The sequence below is a fragment of the Austrofundulus limnaeus genome, unplaced genomic scaffold (genome assembly GCF_001266775.1).
Source record: "Austrofundulus limnaeus strain Quisiro unplaced genomic scaffold, Austrofundulus_limnaeus-1.0 Scaffold33, whole genome shotgun sequence".
Taxonomy (NCBI): domain Eukaryota; kingdom Metazoa; phylum Chordata; class Actinopteri; order Cyprinodontiformes; family Rivulidae; genus Austrofundulus; species Austrofundulus limnaeus.
In genome coordinates, this window is record NW_013952435.1 from 1,914,319 (window position 1) to 1,936,166 (window position 21,848).

A 21,848-nucleotide genomic window follows, 5' to 3' on the forward strand; every position below is an offset into this window, starting at 1 on the left:
GCTTGACATGTTGGGAGTTCCTTCACCTGCCTGCTGCTTTCTGTTCGTGTGTCTCTGTTCTGTACGGTTAGACAGGTTCTGTGTCATATATGTGCACACCGAGTGTTTTTTCACACTATCACATCCCATCAGAAAGCTTTCTCTCACCCAGGAACCTTTTTTTTCTGTAAGTGACTTAACAGTTTCTCTCAAAAAAACCGAACGTTAAAGAAAAAAAGTAGTCCACACATGTAACGTTTATGATTTAATATGGGTGACATTTATTTTGATTTCACAGCAGCCAAAGAGCTGAATAACAAATGCACGAGTATCAAATTTGCTTAAAACTTTGTCAGTAACACACGTTTATCCGTATTTGGCATAAAAGAATGAACAATGCATCCAATTTGCTTCTTCTTTCTGGATCTTGCTTGTTGCTTTCAGAGCTAATAGATGGCCAGGCACATCCACTGTGGGAGGAAACACAATTATATACAGTGAGCTTATATGAGCAGATTAAATCCAMACCTGATTGGGTTATTTTCTCTCAAACCTGCTGCAAGTTCAGCTCGATCTTCCCTGAGTTGTCTCTTTCCAGGGTCTTGAACATTTCTGGCAAAGAGACAAACAAACACACTCRTCTGAGCTCAATCAGAGATGATTTTTTTTGGTAAAACCTGACGTTTACTTTACTGTGGCTTACTGTAGAGCATTTCCAGCTTAACGAGGCAGCCTACAAAGCTGTCAAAGTCTATGGCGTACTGAGCATCGGCGTAACGGTTGACAATGGCCTGCAGCAGGGCATTGTTGACTTGAAACCCTACAACATGAAAAACAATTGTAGCTTTTATGGGTCATTTTCAAAGGTGAAGACTGGTTCTGATCTTATAGAGGTGTTGGTTTTAGAAAGTGTCATATATCAACAGATATACATTTCCTGGTGTCACACATGCACGCTTTGTTTGTGCGAGTGCACATGCCTGAGTGCAGGGYGTTGCAGTCCCCAAACAGGATTTTCTAGTTTGTCAGTAACTGTTCTCACATGTCACACACACATAAACACACACACAAACAGMTGAGCCAATAAGCCGTTGTATGTAATTTCTGTGCTTGGTTAGGTTACACAAAATCTCAGGAGATAAAGCACCATCTGCTCATATGAAGCTGTGTTAAACTGCCAACGTCAGATATATGTCTCCCAAAGATATGGGGTGCCATTTGCTAATTTTTTACTGAAATTTTAATTCCAAATCTAAATGTAAAAGTTAGATCTCAAATGTTGCAGCTAAATTATGATGAAATTTAGGAATTTTAGAATGAAACAGCCTTTGCTGTTGGAGTGCGACTTTTTTGTGACGTCATTGTCCTGTGACAAAAGCAAACGCTAACGCTGCTAACAATGCTAACGCTGCTAAAGYTGAAAAAGCTGCWGAAGTGGGTATCAAAAATGTAAAWTCAAAATGTGTTCATTGAAAAGAATATGAATGGTTCCTGTGGTCCAGCATTTTGAAGATCAGCTTGAAAACCAAATGCAAAATTGATGTTTCGTAGCATTAGCAGCATTAGCACTTGCTTTTGTCGCAGAATGTTGACGTCACAACAAACGCAATACACTAACAGCCAAGGCTGTGCTCTATTCCGAAATACTCAAATGKAAACTTTATCATTTAGCCACAATATTTACATTTGATTTTTAAGTTTAGATTAAGGATTTACAATTGAACATATAATTTTACATTTAGTAAATGTCAGCTAAATGTTAGGASAGTGAACTAAATAACAATAAAGTTATATTTTTAACCAGGACTTTACACTCAAAGTGAGCTAAATAATGAAAATGTGTTAGTGACATTTTTCACTTGGCACCCCATTCCCAACACAACCCAAAACTASGTCAATTAAAGGCCTGCTTCTATATAGCCAAAGATGAAGCCCTCTCAGCTACTACCATACCCATTTTTAGCTTAATATTTGCACAAATGACTGGATCACAGCAATTTCTTTAACATTTTAAAATAAAGGGCAAAACAGTTGATGAATATACAATATTTCTTAATATACTGTATAAGAAGTTTTAAAAACACATAAATAATCCAGATTCTGCATTTCTGCAGTTCATTTCACCAATTTACTCCAAGCTTTTGTTTGTTTGCATCATTTGTTACCTGCTTTGGTTGCAGCCTCTCTCATTTCGTGGCTGCTCATCGTGCCAGAGTGGTCCGAGTCGTGACTCTTGAAGATCTCCTACGTGACCCAAACAGCGCTGATTGTAAGTTTCCAACACAACAACATTCATTTTAGTTTATACRTAGATCACTCCTTACCAGATATTTTTGAAGTTTGCTCCAAAACACATGGAATTCCTTTATTCCCAATGTGCCATTGTCATCTTTCTGGAGAAAATTAAGGTTAATTWAAAAAAATCTAACTGGATGTCTATGATAGGTTAATGCCTTCAGCTTCATTTTTTAATAAGGATACGTCCAGCAGACTGACTATGAGGCGACCCGTCTCAAGGGTGAATCCATGWGTCTTGATGTCAGAACCTGGATGAAATTATCAAAAAAGAAAAACCTGCAAAAACTCAGTGTGATTTTTGAGTCCCTGACAAAGCTGGAAAGTATTTATTGATGCTGAAGCTGAGTTTCTAAAGATAGAAGGAGCATTACACTTGCTAAAAACAGCAAAATTCTAGCTAAAAGTCGAAAGTATTGATTTGCTAGATTTGTATTTTTATTTTCTTGTAAAGGATCTTTGAGTATCCTAAAAACCACTACATAAGTTTGTTGTATTATTATTATTAAAAACGTAAAGTTACAAATTGCTAACTTGCAAAAGCAGCAAAATACTAGCTAAAAGCTAAACGTGGAAAAAGGTTAACTAAAAGACAAAAATAGCTAAATGCTAGTCAAAATAGAAAAACACTAGCTAAAAGCTAAAGCAGCAGAATAATGGCTAAAACCTAAAGAAGAACAAGGATCACTAAAGGTAGCAAAAGATTAGCTGAAAATAGCAAACGATTAGCTAAAGGTAGCAAAAGGCTTCATGGAAAATAAATATAAGAAAAGTCTAATTAAATCTTATTTGTAACAAAATGATAGCTAAAAGATTCTAAAGTCAAAATGTTAACTAAAAGTAGCCAAAGACTAGCCACAGGCTGAAAATAGGGAAAAAAAAAACAGCTAAAACTAAAACCTGCAAAAGTGTCTAGCTTAAGGTACCAGAATAAGAGAAAAAACACTAAATGTATTAAAAACTAAAAATAATTTGCTAAAGCAGATGTTAACATTGAAAAACAAAACAAAACAAAAATAAATAAATAAATGAATAAAAAACTCCTCAATCTGCTTACGGTGTGAGACGACRTTGTTAAGAACCTCAACCAGTTCAAAGGCAGACACTTCCATGTCCTGTTTGGAAAAYGCAAATTAGATCTTTTATTATGGAGGCAGAGGTTCAGAGCAAGTTCAGGTGTGTTTCTTAAAACTTACACTGCCAGCAATCTGCTTGAAGATGCGTTTGAACTCAGGATCCATATCCTTTTCWGATATCTCCTTCTGTGGAAGTCAAGTCAAAACAAATATAAAGTCATTATCAAGTGAAACACTTTTTTCCTTTGTGCAAAAAAAAGAATCAAATTTACCTCCTTTATTACAGCRCGAATGTCTGCTTCAAGTGGTCTAGAGTAAAAAAAACAGCTTATTTTTTTCTAAATAAAAATAGCATTCAGAGTACAAATAGACTGTCACCAATGGTCAGTCATTTTATAAAAGACCTGTGCTTCGACATGCTGCTAGATTCATCACAGATACCTGGTGTTAGCGGCTTTCTCAGAGAAGACCCTGAGAACGAAGCTGCCGTTCTTGTGAGGCGGGAAGGTGGAGGGAATTATGGCGTATTCTCCAGGAGGGAGTTTGAAGCGCTCGCACACTTCCCTGGTGTTGATGAACGTGCTTATGGCTAYGTGCCTCTGACGCAGCAGCACTTCGGGGCCCAGGTGAACGTTGTTCTTGCCTTTGTACTGACAGGAAAAAGACGCTTCAGCACAGTATCAATCTATTTCTGACACTTTGATGTGATTTTTTGCTTCAAAATTCTACAAACCTCGTCTGGGACCTGTAAAAAGGGAACATATATACATCAGATTATGGGATTTCTTRACACAAAAATACTTTTTTCTTAATTAAAACATAAAGAAACCTTATAAATAGAAAAGCCAATAGACTCCATGTCCTGGTTGAGCCGCTTCTGCAATCGTCCGCCCTTTTGCATCAGCCCCACCAGGAAGGTGCATCCATCCTTTCCATCCACAGGGTTCTCATCCACGTCCTCCAGATGCACCAGGAACTGAGGGTTGTATGGGAACGTGGCTGGAACCCACAGAGAYGTTAAACCCAAACAGAACCAGTTGCTCAGACGTGCGGCTCTCGTGGTTTCGGTCTAACCTGCGTTGTTGCGGCAGCCTCCAGCAGTGGAACCGACCCTCCACATGCCCTCAAACTGGTAGTTGTTCCACTGGCCCATGTCGTTGCTCTCCAGCGTGTCTGGGGTCAAGTTACAGATCTCCAGTCTGGAGAAGTTCTTGATGAAGTCTGAATAGGCCATCCTGAGGAGAGGAGGCACTTAATGATTCCTTTCTGAGAGCTTCGTTAAAATCTGTCCACGGTTTCACAAGATATTTTACTGACAGGAAGGCAAACAAACATGTACACACAGCTTTAAAAATGATAAACGTTTGGCCGTACCAGAACTCTCCGTCTTCGGCCACATTGTTCAACTTTGATTTCTCATCCGCACTGATGTAGCTCCATTCCTTGGATCTGTTTGGGGGGGAAAAAAATCTATAAATAAATGCATTTATTAAATTGCATTTTTAGATTCATAAATATTCACCCATCACTCCAGGGCCCGGTCCACTCCACTTCTCCCCAAGGGTTCCTGATACGAACCAGCTTAACRGGCTTGCCTTGAAAATGAACCTGGAGAACGAAAGCAGGCGTGAAGAGGAAGATCACACGAGAGCAATTAGAGAAATTACAGATCCTGTGACAATGCAGCAAATCAAAGTGCGCGTAATTTTCCAAGAAGCTGAATAGCAAAAGAATTTCAACCTCTTCTGCACCGGTAAGAGAGTATGCGTGTCCTTTTACAAGCTTTAGYGCTGTCACTGCCTCTGTTTCACGGGCACTTGTGATCTAAAGCAACAAAATAAGACACTTAATTCAGACACTTTTTATTGTGTTGTGTTTGATGTTCAAATATAAAAGCGGATGAGACTCACGTCGATAGAGCAACCCATCAGTGAACCCAGATTCAGGGCCTTTTGAATGATTTGGAAGAGCTGCGGAGGAGCTTTGCTTAAGGTGTACGTTTCAGCAATCCCTCCTGTGAAATCCTCGAAACCTTCAATGGTAGTTCCTCCTGATAAGGCCTCATAGGAGCCATTCACCCTGTCGGACACAGAGGAATTTTAGGCATTGTACGTTAATTCTGCATGACGGTTTTGTTAAAATGTACAAAGAGGAGGATTTCATACTTGGCGTAAGCCTTCTCCATCAAAGCGCTCCAAAACTCTGAGCCCTCAGCTGAGTGGACAAACAGAAGCTTTCCATCTTTGGTAGGTAACCGGTCATCAATCACAACATCCACCCACACCCCGTACTGCCAGAACTGAGAGAGGACGTCAGAGTGACAGCGTTAAACCAACAAACTGCTGAACTTGTATCTGCCATGACTCATTCAAAAAGCCACGTCCAACTGTGTATGAAATTTAGCATTTTAATAAATTTTAGCAGGTGGGGTAAAAAAGATTTGTAAGATTGTTTCTTCAGTAACAACAACAAAAATAGCTGATTAGGCAACATATTAATTACATAAAAAACAAGAGCAAACAAAAACCCAAKGAGCAGGAAATCTGAGCTACTGTAAAAGTGTAAAATAAAATGATAAAAGATGTCACTAAWACATCTTCATTACTTAGCTCACATYCTGAGTGTAAAATCCYAGCAAAAATTTCCRTYAAYATTTTATTGTTGTTTAGCTCATTTTTACATTCTGCTAACTTTGATTAAATGTTAAATGTTACGTCTAAATGTTAAATACAAAATTTAAATGTAAAAGTTTAATGTAAATGTTGTGTATGAATGTTAAATTTTACATTTAATTATTTCAGAATGGAATGTAACCTTTATCGTTATTGCACAGCTTAGGACATCATCATCCTGCGACAAAAGTGACCTCTAACGCTGCTAACGCTGCTAACGCTTTCCTATAAGACATCAAACTTGCAGTCGAAGGTGATGTCTGAGCTGAAATTCAAACTGCTGGACCACAGGTACCATCCATATAGTTTTCAATAAACACATTTTGAATCGAAACTTGAATCGCCATCTTCTGCAGCATTAGCGTTTGCTTTTGTCTCAGGATGATGACGTCACAACAAAAGCCCTGCACCAACAGCAAAGGCTGTGTTTCATTCCCAAATTATTAAATATAAGTGTTCAACATTTAGGCACTGGTACATTTAGTTCCRTTATTTTTTTCAAATTAAAATGAGGAACAGGKTTTTGTTTTGTTTTAAAACTAAATTAAAAGAACGACAATAACAAAATTGAAAAAAGGCTACAAAAACAAGTTTYATGTTTTGTTACGTTTTCACTTAGCACAAAACAGAAAGAAAAAAAAGGACCATACATAGTGGATTTTTTTTACCTAGGATGTTACACTCAGAAAGTAGGCAAAATAATGAAAATGTGTTCGTGGCATTTTTTGACATTTCATTTTACACGTTGTGCCCCATATGTCATGATGAATGTTTAGTTTTCTGTTTTGGGGGGGTTATTTTGGAGTTTGGTTTCTGTGCTCTCCCTGTTTTCAGTTCATTCTTTCTCATTTACATCTGCTTCTCAACTCCTGCCCTGTCCACTTACATCTGCACCCTGCCTCATTTCATTTCACCTGTTTGTCACGTCCTCATCCTCATTCCTTTTAATCCCTCTGCTTCCATTCACTCACCAGTTGGCCTTTGCATRTTCACCATGTCTGGTTACCTTCTGTGCCCTCCTCTGAGGTTTTTGATTGTAAACAGATTGCTTTCATGTCAGCCTCTTTATGGCGCACCCCCCCCCCCCCAACTCCTGCTTTCTTGRGCTCAATTATTCTAAAACCGGATTGCAACAGAGAACAAAAGAATTCTGGGAACAGATGATTCGAGGAACAGAGAGAGAAAAACACTGGGAGGGGTGGAGCAGAGGCAGGTGAGCTGATAGCAGGTGGATAGATGGACGATACGGCTGACTAAGGGAACTATATGACTAATGACACAGAGGAACTACAGAAAACCTGCTGAACATGAAAACATTACAAAAAATTAAAAATAAATAACTACAAACRAAACACATTAAGATCAGGACAATGTCCGATAAAAAAAGGGTTTTATGTCACCTGAAAGTGAAATATTCCGGCGTAATTTTCGGTGAAACTCTGTCCAGGGGGCACAACTCGTGCCAGGATCTGCTGGTCCAGAGTCAGAGAAGCAATGGCAGCCAGGAGCCAGCAGTCACCTGTACAGAAAAGGTAAATAATCAGAAATAACTGTTCTGAAACATGTAGGGCGTTCTCAACAAATAAATGCTTGGTGGCTGAATGGGTGGAGGGTTTCTTTCGGAGCACTAAACTCTCAATGTTTCTCTCATCTGTTTCATTTCCTCACACTTACCCAAAGCTCCTTGACAGATGTCAGTCCTCGTGGCTCCATCGTCAATGAACTTTGGGTTGGAACAAATCTCCTGTAAGAGATACAGAAAAATCAAGATTTTTTAAATTCAACYATGAGGTCTTAACCGGGTGTTTCCTACCGTTGGTCTCTTCCAAACGATGCCCTTTGTCTTCGGYGAGAAGGGCCCCAGCTCGTTGTAGCCCAAAGACTTGCTCTCAGCTGGAAAAGAGACATCTTCAAACAGGCGTCCACTGCTCAGACACTTCTGCAGAAGAGTCTCGTAATCCTGGCCAGCAAACTTCACGGCCGTCTCGTTGGTGCCGATGCCATCTGCTCTCTCCTGCTGATGGGCCACTCGGCGTGCTGTGGATGTCATTTTCACCACTCAAGTCTGTGAACCTGCAGGGTTGTGTTGACCTTCAGTCAAATGAGCTCTACCCAGAAATGCCTTTGACTCAGAGTTCTTATAACCACCTCTGGCGTTGGGGTCAGGTAACAGTGGAGGAGGAGCTTCTGACGGACAGGTGAGACAAATGGTACAGATGTCAGCAACCCTCACGCAAATTCCCACTGAACTCACAGTGGCCACAACTGAAACAAAAACAAGGACACGCCTAAACTCAACTAAAGCAGAAGCAGCATTTACAGTCTTGTTTTTTTCTGATGCGTTTGTATATTGAAGGTGGGAGCCCCAGTTCAAACAAGCTGCTTGATTTAGAATTGTTTGCACAACCTATAAAATGTGGTATACAAGCAGACGTTGTTGAGAAATGACCTTTCTACGAAAGAGTTGCTTGGCTTACTTGTAAATACACCTGAGAGTTGTGAAAGGGATGGCTGCTCAAAGATACTGAAGCAACTGAGCACAAATAGGAAATTCAAGATGTTGTAATTAATAACCTGGGGCGATTATGGACCCACCCCGTCTGCGAGTGCATCCTTATTCTCTGCCTACATCCTCATCTCTGAATACCGAAAGCCTTAAACAAATTGTTCTCGTAGTCAGTTTGATCAGGAGTTAAACTAAACTGTTCATACAATGTCTAACTTAAACAAATAAGATTCATGAAAAAAGTTAATAAATATATTATCTGAGTCACTGATGTAAAACGAGCATTTATAATGTTGTCACAATTTTTTTTCTTATTATTACGTGAATGTGTTTGCAAGTAAAGTTTGTAACCAGATGCCAACTACTTTGTGTCATTGTTTACTTACTGAAATGGCTAAAATGGGTGGAAAGAAGTCAACAGTGGGGATGTCCATGAAAGCGAAGTTTGGAATAAAGATGTATTGCTTTGTGATCACACCCAGACTTGAGTAAAGTGTGCAGACAAAAGTGCTTTTCGTTGACATTGACTGAGTTCCTGCATTTTGAAACTATGTATTTGTACATTTTGGAAAACTACTGGAGTAAACTCTTTCAAACTGCTTCATTTAATAATATTTATGTTTAATTTCCAACAAGTACCCTAAATAAACAAATACATAAAAATACAGCAACTTTAACAGCTTTATCAGTTGTAGTGGTTGCAGGTTTTTGGATTTAAAAAGACATTAATTGTATCTAAAACAGTATTTAACACGATAATTATTCATCTAATGAATTTATATGTAGTCGTTGTTCACACCTTGTGTTGTTTATGGTGCACACTTATAGAATATGAAACACCAAATTGTTCAGAAATAAGTAAGTAAGTAAACAAACAAACAAACAAACAAACAAACAAACAAACAAACATACATACATACATACATACATACATACATACATACATACATACATACATACATACATACATACATACATACATACATACATACATACATACNACATACATACATACATACATACATACATACATACATACATACATACATACATACATACATACATACATACATACATAAATAAACTGCAACAGGCATTAGATACATATGATATCACAATGTAATTGGGAAATAACTGAATGCATATAAAATTCAGGTCATTATGTTTTTTTTTATTCACCTTTAAAAATGTGCTCTCATTATATATTTATTATTTATTCATAATGTTGTTCCATACTCACTAAGCTGATTTTCATTATTTTTTTTACTCTTGACCATTAGCGCCTCTAGYGGCTAAAAGCAGAACTGATGCTGAGCTTTGGCTCCTCCTCCAGTGGGCTGGTCCTTCAGTGGTCGCGCGCTCCCCTTTTAATGTGAATGTGCGTGCGCGCGCRCAGCGGAGGGGTTGGACTGTGCCCCTGTCATACAGATTCACGGATTTGACAMAATTATCCCTGTAGGAGTCTTTAAAAAAAAGTGAAGCGGTCGGTCTAAACTGTGGTGAGTGCCGCCTGTTTTGTTATATTTTAAGTAAAAAAAAAACAGAGAGAAAAAAAGTGTTTGTTTACACGGAGCGAGGTTAACGGTGCTGTTGGTTGCACAGGCCAGCGCGTGCTCTAATAATATGGCTGTGATACTAGTTAAAGCATAGAACAACAGCCACATTAAGACACGTTTAATGCGTTCATTGGATTTTTTTAAGGGAATGAGCGCCGTGATTTATTGCTATAAAGTTAATTAAACCGCAGGCCGAGTCGTRTGAAGAAGGCAGGCCTGCTTGTACTTCTGAACAGGTGCGGTAATAGTTCTGGTGCAGCCCGCTCTGACTAGAAATAAAGAGTCAGACAGTCTGTGCAGCAGATTTTGGTTAGGAATTTGTTAAAGGTTAAAGTCCAYGATGACACGCTCTGTCATTGGTCCAACTTTTGTTTTTGTTTTTTTTTTACCTTCTAACTGGTTGAAAAGCAGAGATTTCTATTTAGTCTGAAGCCTGCAGCAGTCCCACATTTTTTCTTTGACAGCACAGAGGGACATTCCTGCAGGCACATGGGGCCTTAATAGGGTTGGTTGTCACCATTTTAAACAATCTGTGTTTGTTTCCAGCTCACGCCCCACCACTATCATTTATTCCATTGATCTCTCCACTTCAGCTCCATCCAAGTATTCCTTCAGACTCAGCTCATTGGTACTCCTTTTTACAAAGAGTTTAGCTGCATTATGTCCTAGGTTTCTCAGCAYAGGTCCAGAAAAAAGGATCACTTGACCTGAAGATTGTAAAAAAAAGTCCTTTAAAGGTGCTTTTTGCAATGTCATAAAGACTGGTGGGAATTTTTTTATAAAGKTTTAAGTAAAATCTGCACAACGTCCCCTCTTTTCTGTTATTAATTTAAGGGTCTGACAATTTTGATTCATTGGTGTCAAGTAGCATACACATATAAAAGTGCTTTATTTGCATAAAGTGCATACTTGCATTACAGAATAGAAACCAATTTATCTGGAAAACTACTCGAGTAAACTCATTCAAACTTGGCTAGCTGATATTGTTCAGGATAAACTTTGACTCCAAAGTTTGTTTTTCAGTAAGGACAATAAAAGCTGCAATTATGTGTTAAGGCCCTGTCATACTAAAACAATTTAGATAACGTATGCCATCATGTTTAAATTTTAAAGACATCTACACTGAAGATGTAATTAAAAGCAATCAACTGGAAGCTTATTTTAGGCATGTAAACACTGTAATGCAAACAGATTGATCAAATATATAACTTTAATTAGTAATTTAGACATAAAAAATTCACAAGTTGGCATAAGTTGTCTAAAATGTTGTCGGCATGAAGATTAAATCACATACTCTCAATAAATGATGTCTTTTTTTGTCTTATTCTCTTTCCCAGCCTACCCATAAATAAGGTATCAAACTTCTACTTTTGCTGTTGTTTGTTGCGTTTCATGTGGTGGATTTATACTGCACTAGTCTTCCCTTATTATTTATTAATATATATGTGCTTTTCATATGCTTCTTTTATTTGCTAGGCTTTTAATTGTATTGGTTTCTTCTTAAGTTTTCATATCATTTATCTTGCAGGATACCTCTAAGATATGTTTGATGTTAAAAGGGTTATTAGTAAAATGTGTGTATTTGTAGCCTTTTCTTCTCAAAGCAGTAGCCTGTATTTAAATATTGAGATTATCTGTCTACTAAAAAACAAACAGGAAAAAAAGTATTTTATTTTAAATCACCAGCTTTATTAAAATTTTGCTCAATGTTTTAAAAAATCTCCAAAACAGATGCTGAATTGTGATATTAAGTTTTTTTAAACTAAAAGAGGCAAATTTCAGCATGTTTAAATATACAGAGATCCAACAATGAAACACCCTTTAAAGTGCCCACACAAAAAAAGTAAAAGGAAAATAATTGGACCTCAGTTTCTTTAAAGGCTAAAGCTTTGGTTTTGTGTGACTTTCCGGCTAACGGAGCCACTTTGAAGGCAAATCTTTTTATTTTTCTTAACCCACTTCCTCCCCTTTTTTTGAAGTACCATAACTTCCAGGCAAGACCATCCTGCTGATTAGTCTGCTGCTATTTTTAAATGGCTCTGTGCACACTTGCCCACCAGCTCTGTATTTTTGTCTCGCACCAGCATGTATCTGACTGGAGGGGTCTCTGCAAGCATATATGCCAACAGGCTCCGGGCAGAGGGCATGGGCTCCGTGGACCAAGCTGTACCTTTCGCCAACCAGGACTACGAGGCACTGAAGCAGGAATGTGTGGAGTCGGGCTGCCTGTTCGAGGATCCCTACTTCCCCGCTGAGCCTCCGTCTCTGGGCTTCAAGGAGCTCGCGCCACATTCCTCCAAAACCCGAGATGTAGAGTGGATGAGGCCAACTGTGAGAAAATTATCYTTTTTTCACATTCAAACTCGAAATTACAGACCTAAAGATAATTTAATCAATGATTTCTCAAGAATCAGGAATTTGGTTTTGTGTGTCGCAAGTGACGGCTCGAATGCACGTCTCCGTGTAAACAAACGTATCGGCGACATTGTCTCGTTTCATTTCTGCAAACCCRGACAGAATAATGGAACGAGTTGGGACAGGAACTCTGCAGACCACTGCAGCTGTTGGCATCTCATCCCCTCAGACCGCTCCCTCTGCACTGACATTTGTTTACAAGGCCGAACGACTCGGTGAAGGAATGCATGTCACTGCCASACTTTTAATCTGACATCATCTTAGAATGAGAAGAGTCAGCGTTGTTGATGTTTTTGGTCAAAYCTTGAAAACATGCGATTCTCGACAATAGCTGCAACCAGATCCAATTTTAGCTCAGCATCTGTAAAATAAACTGAATTACATTATATAWTTGTGTTATTTAAAGTCATTTGACTGTGGTAGACATCTTGAATCAGGTCAACTCCAATAATGAAGCAGKTGTAAATGTACATCTAATGATTATTTTCTGATAGTTTCATTAAAATTCGTCCTGCGGTTCATGAGATGTTTTTAGTGGAGGGTGATTAAAAAGCAGCAGGAAAAGAATTTATTGCAGCAAAGTGCAACAGATGAGACCAAACTTTCAAACAAACTTTAAAAAAGTAACACATTCTCGCAATTTCAGACTATGTTTTATGTTCATATTCGTCACTCAGAAATGAACATTTCTCCTCAGGAGCTGGCCAGTGACCCTCAGTTTATTGTGGGCGGTGCCACCAGGACAGATATCTGTCAGGGAGCTCTTGGTAAGGTGTCATTTTAATTTATTTTTTTTTATTTTTTTGCACGAATCAGTAGAAACATGAAGTTTGCTGCTGCTTCTGAATACTTCCTCCCACCCTGCAGGTGACTGCTGGTTGCTAGCAGCCATCGCCTCTTTGACCCTGAACGAGAAGCTCCTTCATCGGGTCGTCCCACACGGCCAGTCCTTCCAGGATGATTATGCCGGAATCTTCCACTTTCAGGTTCTTTCATTTCCTGTCATATTTCCCSCTTGTAAGCASATCAGATTTYTGTGATTCTCRCTGTGTGCTGCAGTTCTGGCAGTTCGGCGACTGGGTAGATGTTGTGATCGACGATCGATTACCTGTCAAAGACGGGGAGCTCATGTTCGTCCATTCGGCTGAGGGCAATGAATTCTGGAGTGCGCTGCTGGAAAAAGCTTACGCCAAGTGTGTTTTAAAAGCGACCCGTCCAGCTGCATCCTGCAGCAAACGTTTTATTCAGCGAGCCAGTCTGAAGTGGTGAAAAGCAATCAGCGCTAATGCATTCTTTGTCTATCAGGCTAAATGGCTCCTACGAGGCTCTGTCTGGTGGAAGCACCACTGAAGGCTTTGAGGACTTTACGGGTGGTGTTTCTGAGATGTACGAGCTGCGCAAGGCTCCTCGGGATCTCCACAGGATAATCGGCAAAGCCTTGGAGAGAGGCTCCCTGCTGGGCTGCTCTATCGATGTRCGTGCTGGAAATAAACACACATACATGAGTAGGCTTGTTGCATTAAAGGGATCCATGATTAGTTGTAACATTAGACTTTATTTAATAAACATATTTTAACTGTAAAATAAAGACTGTAAAAATACTGTAGGCTGTTCAGTTTTTATCATTTTTAAACTAAAATTTTAAAATAGCATTACATGAATGGAGCCATTTTATTTACACGCAAAGCATTCTGGGTAAATGATGACATGGATAGGTCCCCGGTGCGAGGCTGCTAGCGAGTTATATCCACCCTGAAGGTTAATCTTGGACAATATCTGATGATCGACTCTTTTAAATGAAACAGAGAGGAGAAGGTAGAAATGACTCAGCCTGTAACTGAAAATATGGATGGAGGACAACAGAGCTGCTTCATGGAGGAAGAACCTCAGCTTAGCCTGTTAGCTTTAGCGTTAGCCCTGACGCTATCACCATATATATGCAGCGCTACACATCCTCCTCTTGCCACTGAGGTCCTCCATCCACATGACAGAGAGGGGAACGCAAAAATGACTCAGYCTGCAACTGAAAATATGGATGGAGGACCTCAGTTTTGCTTGTTGGTTTGTCGTGCTAGCACTGAGCTAATGCATATAAGGCAATATAGCATCGGCGCTAACGCGAAGGCTAACAGGCTAAGCTGAGTTTCTTCTTCCATGAAGCAGCTCTGTTGTCCTCCATCCATATTTTCAGTTACAGGCTGAGTCATTTCTACCTTCTCTCCGTCAACGCTCTATGGTTTCATTTAAAAGAGTCAATTGTCAGATATTGTCCAAGATTAACCTTCAGGGTGGATATAGCTCGCTCACACCGAGGCCCTATCCATGTCATCATTTACCCAGAATGCTTTGTGTGTAAATAAAATGGCTCCGTCCGTGTTAAAATATACTTTTAAAAATTTACAAAACTAAACGGCCTACAGTATTTTTACAGTCTTTATTTTACAGTTAAAATAAATGTTTATCAAATAAAGTCTAATGTTACAACTAATCAGGGATCCCTTTAAGAAACCATTCATTTCTGTTTTAAGAACTTTACTGAGCAGTAAATCCTAGTTTCACATTAATACAGATAACCAGTGCCTTCGACATGGAGGCTGTGACGTTCAAGAAGCTTGTGAAGGGCCACGCCTACTCCGTCACCGGACTGAAGGAGGTCTGTCGTCGTACGAGTCAATTATCGCAGAGTGTGAAAGCTGTGGTTTAAAATTTCCCATCACTCTGCCGTGTAGGTTGACTACCGCGGCGACATGGTTCGCCTGATCCGAATACGTAACCCTTGGGGACAGGTGGAGTGGACTGGTGCCTGGAGTGACAGGTGAGCGTGTCTCTGCTTCACTGCTTAGATTTTGAGGTTTGGACTTTTAAGAGGTTTATCTCACCTGCACTGTTTTCCACAGGTCTATAAAGCACTAAGCAAAAGTAAAATGACATAAACAGAAAATGACTTTGGTAAAAAATAATTTTCACCGATGAGAAAACTACTCAAGTAAAGTCATAAAACTGTTCATAAAATTGGGAAAGTAAAAGTATTTTTTACACACTCTCTAAGAAATAAACTGTTGAATTTACTGAACCAGACTGGCTCCACTCAGCCAGGTTGAGTAAATTGAGCAATTTATGTATTTTCTTTGTTCATTTTACTCTACTAGGTTTAGTGGAGCCAGCTGACACGACTTTGTCGAGTAAATTCAACACTTAATTTTTTAGAGTGCAGAAACATCTTCTTTCATGATGAGTTCAAACATGTTTTAATGAGTAATTAGGTGTTACATTTTAAAGTAAAGAAGTAAAAGTATCATTTTTAGCTTTATATGTAATGAAATAAAAGTAGCTATTTAAAAAAATAATTGGTAAAATTACAAATCCTTAAAAAAACTACCGAAGTACTGTAACGAAGTAAATTTACTTAGTTACTATAAACCTCTGCTGTTTATTTATCATTTATCATTTCTAGCTCCCATGAATGGGACGAAATCGACCCCTCAGATCGAGAAGATTCTCATCTTAACATGGAAGACGGGGAGTTTTGGTGAGATGCGCTAAAAGGGAACTTAAAAAAAAAAACATCTCGTGAATGATGACCATCAAATTTTGCTTCCGTCCCCCAGGATGTCCTTCAATGATTTCTTGAGGCAGTTTTCTCGGCTGGAGATCTGTAACCTGACACCCGACGCTCTGTGTGATGACAGCCTCAGCCACTGGAACACCATGAAGTTCTACGGGATGTGGAGGAGAGGCAGCACCGCCGGTGGCTGCAGGAACCATCCCAGTGAGTGGAAACCACACAGACACAAATAGCGAGCTTTTTAAATGTGCGCTCATGATATAAAAAGTTAATATTTAAAGACATTTACTCACGAAACAGGCTTACTATCTGCATACATATTGTGTAGACACGTTTTGGATAAACCCTCAGTATAAGATCACGTTGTTGGAAGAGGATGACGACCCTGAGGACGATGAGGTGGCGTGCAGTTTTTTGGTAGCTCTCATGCAGAAGGACCGCCGCAAATACCGGCGCCATGGTCAGGACATGCACACTATTGGTTTTGCTCTCTATGAGGTAAAAGCGCAAATCTGTGTAAAATCTATATTTGACACACATCTATGTTGCTTTACTTCATTTATTAACATTTTCTCCTTAAATTTTGCAGATTCCAGAAGAGGTAAGCAATTTAAAATGGAATTTTGATGATTGTGACCGTTAGAAGATTTTTGGAATCTTGTTTTATGTGTAAATGTTTATCAAGGATTCAAAAATATTAAGGTGTTTATTTTTTTCTGCATGTTTTTTTGGCATTTATCTTGTTCTGCAATTTTTGTGCCATTTCAATAATTTCTATATCAAAACGTTCAGCTCTTTCAGGACATTTCGGCTATGACTTTTGGTACTTCAGCAATTWGTCCTTTTTGAGATGTTTATGTTTAAGCCATTTTTTTACATCATTGAAAATAAATGGAGCTGTTTTKATCATTTTTAAAAATCCTGTAAAATGGTCACAAGTCTTTACTGTACTTTTTACCTTTTGTTCTGGTACTGCTTTTTTTAAAACTGATTTGTGCTAAATTTAGATTCCCTCCGCTTCTATTTAACTGATCTTACCTTTTTTTTTTTTTTACATTTTATAATGATAAATTTTAATTAAATCACTTTCCAACAATGCCTTGCATTCACTAAAGTGCTTCACAACATAAAACAAATGAATAAAGGGTACAATAAACCAGTGCTAGTTAAAAACACAACCACAATGAAAAAGGTAAAAATAAATACAAAATACTAAAATTTAAAAATCAAAAGCCCATTTAAATAAATAGCTTTCAAATAGGCTTCTAATTTCAACTATTTGTGCTTCTTTCATCTTTGTATTTTAAGCTTCTTTTAGCTGCTTTCTACTAATTTCAGGTGTTTTCATCTTAACTTACCTTTTGTGATAATTTCAGCTTCTTATTGCTTCTTGCTGTTTCTTTCTGCTAGTTTCAACTTTCTTTTTTAGCTAGTTTTATGCTAGTTTCAGCTTGTTTTTTTAAGATAATCAGCACAGATCTTTCAGCGTTAGGCATTCACACTGTGTTTTTGCCGGAAATGCAAATTCTCTAGTTCTTAAAATAAATTYTGAACTGGTTGGCAAAATTTCTCTCATCTCCAATTTGTGTTTTTCCTGCTGACCTCAGTTCAGAGGTTGCCAGAATGTCCATCTGAAGAAAAACTTCTTCCTGAGTCATTCGTCCTGYGCTCGGTCCGAGACTTTCATCAACCTGCGGGAGGTCAGCACACGGCTGCGCCTGCCCCCCGGAGAATACCTCATCGTGCCCTCCACCTTCGAGCCYGGCAAAGAGGCCGACTTTGTCCTCAGGGTTTTCACTGAAAAGATGTCGGAGACAGAGTACAGAGTCTCTCAAATCTGTTTAAKTCGCCTTTTCCTTTATTATGTAGAGGAATGGAAGTTTTATATGAGTATCTTTGTATTTCAGAGAACTGGATGATGAAGTGTCTGCTGATTTTGGAGAGGAGGTGGGCTTTTGTTTTATTCTTCAGCATGAAATGCATCGCAGATTATCTAATTTTTTCATTGAAATCACTCCCTTTGTACGGTTCTACAGGAGGAAGTGAATGAAGAGGACATYGATGACTCCTTCAAAGCTTTGTTTGCCCAACTAGCTGGAGAGGTAGGGCTCTTTTTTTATTAACCTCCACCCAAGGTGAAAGGGCATCTAYGTTTGTGTGTAAGTGTGTGTTTGTTCATTTCTTTGTAGAAAACATTTAATTGTGGATTGTTTTTAGGTACTAGTTGTTACTCTACTGAACAAAATTGTATTTATTTTTTAACCATAATGAAATAAAGAATGGTAGTATTACTTAATTTGTGTATTTTTTCAGGACATGGAGATTTCTATTCGTGAGCTTAGGACGATTCTAAACAGGGTTGTCACCAGACGTGAGTTTGTTTGATTTTAATAAGCTGCTACATTTTTTTATGCTTGTATGTTTTTTTTTCTTTATTTGATTCTCATCTATTTCCTGTCCTTTACATGGTTCTCAGGCTTTATTGGTCAAACTATTTATATTTTTATGTTTTTAGACAAAGATCTAAAAACTGATGGTTTCAGTATGGAGTCATGTAGGACGATGGTCAACCTGATGGATGTATCCTTTTTTTAAATTTATCATAAATAAACCAAAAGGTTTCCTACACTGATTGTGTAAATGTGCAGTTTAAACCCTTGAYGCACTGTTGATCAGAAAGACGGCAGTGCCCGTTTAGGACTGGTGGAGTTCCAGATCCTTTGGAACAAGATCCGAAAGTGGCTGGTAAGAAGTAAATGACACCCTCCTAAACTCACAATATTTCCTTTTCTAATATTTCTGTTTCTTTTTCAGGGCATTTTTAGGGAATTTGATCTGGACAAGTCAGGGGCCATGAGCTCGTACGAGATGCGTCTTGCTGTGGAGGCAGCAGGTGTTATATCCACGAGTACTAAAGCTGATGTTATTCTAAGCGACATGAAAACCTGTTTTGCTTTAAACTTCTCTCATGTTTAGGCTTTAAACTGAATAATAAGCTGAACCAGATTCTGGTGGCTCGATATGCTGAGAACGAAATGGTTGACTTTGATAACTTCATCTGCTGCTTGGTCAAGCTGGAAGCCATGTTTAGTGAGTAATCCTGCTTTAAATTATATGGTTAATATTCAAATATTATTAGGTTATTATAGTATGAGAAGCTTTGCAACACAGCTTTTATTTTGAATTTCACAGGATCTTTCCAGCAGTTTGACAAAGAGGGCTCAGGAGTGGCTGAGATGAATCTCACTGAGGTGAGTGACGGTAAAGTAAAACTATTTTGTTTATTTCTTTTTTATTAACTTTACTCCTTGTTTTGCTCAGTGGCTTTACCTGACCATGTGTGGTTGAGGAAGCCCGTCTCTGCTGAAGGAGGACGCGGAAGTGCAGTGCCTGCAGCTCTGAAAAACATATTTTTTACCCACTTCACCCCAGCGCGACAAAGTAGCCTTGAAGCTGCATAACCAGAAACCAAAGTCCCACAAAACTAACCTTGGCCATATTTTAAAAGCTATGCAAACTCATGAAGAGTTTAAAAAAAAAAAACATAATCACTGTGACATAAATCTGTCATTGGTTTAAAAWTAAGTATATTCATGCATGACAAAAAATAAGACAGGATGTTCATCACGACTTTGCTGTCACTAAATGTAACTTAGTATAAATTATTAACATATTACTAAAAGCTTTTAAGGTGTTATACTTTATTGTGCCTTTTTAATTGTTTTGTTTTATTTTTAAATGAAAAGATCTTATCAGTATTGAATTGGTATTGTCATACTTTCACCTCAAGGTGGCAGTATAGACTCATCAGTTTTGTTTGATGTTCAAGTTTTAAATCCGTGTCACATTTTCTTTAGGTGAAGTGAAGGAACTAACATTTTTTACTTTGCACTGACATTTTAGTTTAAAATAAGATGAAGGAAGCTGGCTGTTGTATTTGCTTTTATTATTATTAACAAAACATTAATTTTGTGTAAAATGCCTTGTTATTAATGGCTGTTAAAAACACGCCTGTTAGTGTCATGTCTCGTGAATGTATGTTGTGCCTTTAATAAAACATTTTCCCGAAAGGGCACATTCTTGCACTTCATTTATTATTAAACAAAAGGTAATTTTGAATCTGATAGCAACAATTCATCTGAAGAGAAGCTGGAGTGGGAAACAAGACTGTTAAGGTGGTACAAATAAACAGCTGACTATGACTAGGTTAACAGATTATTAAAAGGTTTGGATAGAGGTTCACCAGTTTGAAATTCTGGTTTTGGTTATAACTTATTTGCAAAACACTTAAGTGGTTTCATCTTAGCATCACTTTCACAGCTTTTTGTTGGCCCTATCGCAACTCTTACAGATAAAAATTCATTTTAAACATTTGTTTATGATGGTCCACTGAGAAAAAAGAGTTTATAAAATCTGCATTGCTTTTATTTACTTCCACATTTTGTCAACGTTGTAGTTTTGTGTATGTTTGGATATGTAAAACCTAAGTGACTGCAGCATGCTTTTGTCCACCTTTATTGAAAAAAAAAATGCCAAGTGTAAAATGTTCCTATCCCACACAGAACAATGACACAGTTAGATAAATGAACTCGCAATTGCCAGGATTTTAGAGTAATCTCCTTGCAATCTACGTAAATTTGACGGTATGGGGACCTTAATCCTGGTTCCGATGGGGTTGCCATTATCCTCAATCAGAACAACATTGTTTGAATCAAAGCGTGGAGTCATTCGAGGTCCGGGCATTTTGTGTCCGACGATGATGGCTTTCTTCTTCTGCCCTTTAATGGCGAGTAAAACTTTGTCACCAACTTTTCCAACGCCTGTCTTGTTGTAGACGTGGATCACCCTTGGTGGACGGTGATAGGGTGTGTTTCCGAGAGAGCTATTGTCCACAACACGCACTCTTGTCATCTTTTGAATGGCAGCTGCCACAGCAGACACACTGACAAGATGAAAAGTAAATCAGTACTCTTGACCTCGCAGGGATGTTGGTAGACCTCATGGACCAATTAGCTAAGCAAACATGGCATGCAAAATAAACATTTGCCTCAGCTAAAATTCTGCTAAATATAATAATAAAGCTTATCATGAAAGACTGCTTGCACTGGACACATCACTTTGACAGAGGTGCTTAAATTAAGTAAAAACGTGAAGTCCAAAGAAAAAAATCCACAAAATATTTTATGTATATAAATGATGTGTTTACATGTTCTTACCTGAAAGTTCTTTGAGAAATTGTTGACGATGTCTTAACGAAGAGCCCTGGAAGAGCTCTCGAAAACTGGGAGAGAGCCATAACAGCGAATCCTGTCAGCGCTTTAGAAAAAATAGCAACAATTAGCAGCTAATACCGATAACATTGATTCACTTCACATGGAGGCCAGGCACAGGCTAACAAAGGATGCAACATACATGTATATATATATTTGTAATATCTATGCCTAAATCTATACAAACATATTAACGAGTAAGTTATTATAAGTTAAGTTTAAAATGTCGAAATACGCTAGTTACCCTTTTAGCAAGCTCCACGCCAATGTCAAAGTATTGCGTCATTAGTAAGCGACATCGAATGAGATGACATTTTTAAATGTTGTAATCTAATAGCATTTAACTTAAATAAAAATGGGTATAATGATAATAATGAGTGCGAGTAATATTAAAATATTAAAATAGATCTTAAATAATTACATAACCTTGTTTATCCGTTTTGATTACGTCAATTAGACGCGCCGTCAACATAGATCCATAGCAATATAGAAAATACCAACGCCAACCTTCTAG

The 21,848-nt window shown here is 38.2% G+C and overlaps 3 protein-coding genes across 5 annotated transcripts; 1 reads left to right on the forward strand and 2 right to left on the reverse strand.

The window, feature by feature from the left end:
* Positions 1-236: 236 nt before the first annotated feature.
* On the reverse strand, positions 237-8,138 carry LOC106515918 (calpain-2 catalytic subunit). The gene is made up of 21 exons (XM_014005976.1): positions 7,836-8,138; positions 7,697-7,766; positions 7,423-7,541; positions 5,516-5,649; positions 5,261-5,429; positions 5,091-5,174; positions 4,873-4,958; positions 4,725-4,799; positions 4,425-4,585; positions 4,180-4,349; positions 4,084-4,095; positions 3,792-4,000; positions 3,623-3,659; positions 3,471-3,536; positions 3,332-3,389; positions 2,461-2,525; positions 2,304-2,372; positions 2,145-2,223; positions 683-799; positions 533-591; positions 237-449 (listed from the first exon to the last, which is right to left on the reverse strand). The coding sequence occupies exons 1-21, from the start codon at positions 8,070-8,072 to the stop codon at positions 426-428; spliced, it is 2,100 nt and encodes a 699-aa protein (XP_013861430.1). The 5' UTR covers positions 8,073-8,138; the 3' UTR covers positions 237-425.
* Positions 8,139-9,903: 1,765 nt separating this feature from the next.
* Positions 9,904-20,137, forward strand: LOC106515920 (calpain-1 catalytic subunit). 2 transcript variants are annotated; one of them, XM_014005983.1, is made up of 23 exons: positions 9,904-10,027; positions 11,422-11,437; positions 12,169-12,415; positions 13,197-13,266; positions 13,367-13,485; positions 13,559-13,692; positions 13,805-13,973; positions 15,069-15,152; positions 15,229-15,314; positions 15,954-16,028; positions 16,108-16,268; positions 16,393-16,562; positions 16,654-16,665; positions 17,672-17,883; positions 17,972-18,011; positions 18,101-18,166; positions 18,378-18,435; positions 18,580-18,644; positions 18,741-18,809; positions 18,879-18,957; positions 19,041-19,154; positions 19,257-19,315; positions 19,386-20,137. In XM_014005983.1, the coding sequence occupies exons 3-23, from the start codon at positions 12,170-12,172 to the stop codon at positions 19,410-19,412; spliced, it is 2,115 nt and encodes a 704-aa protein (XP_013861437.1). In that variant the 5' UTR covers positions 9,904-10,027; positions 11,422-11,437; position 12,169; the 3' UTR covers positions 19,413-20,137. The 2 variants fall into 2 exon arrangements, with proteins under 2 accessions (XP_013861437.1, XP_013861436.1); XM_014005982.1 differs by lacking the exon at positions 11,422-11,437.
* Positions 20,138-20,467: 330 nt separating this feature from the next.
* On the reverse strand, positions 20,468-21,821 carry mrpl14 (mitochondrial ribosomal protein L14). 2 transcript variants are annotated; one of them, XM_014005989.1, is made up of 3 exons: positions 21,761-21,821; positions 21,281-21,380; positions 20,468-21,006 (listed from the first exon to the last, which is right to left on the reverse strand). In XM_014005989.1, exons 1-3 carry the CDS (start codon positions 21,804-21,806, stop codon positions 20,640-20,642), a joined length of 513 nt encoding a protein of 170 aa, XP_013861443.1. In that variant the 5' UTR covers positions 21,807-21,821; the 3' UTR covers positions 20,468-20,639. The 2 variants fall into 2 exon arrangements, with proteins under 2 accessions (XP_013861443.1, XP_013861444.1); XM_014005990.1 differs by lacking the exon at positions 21,761-21,821 and adding an exon at positions 21,579-21,686.
* Positions 21,822-21,848: the final 27 nt, after the last annotated feature.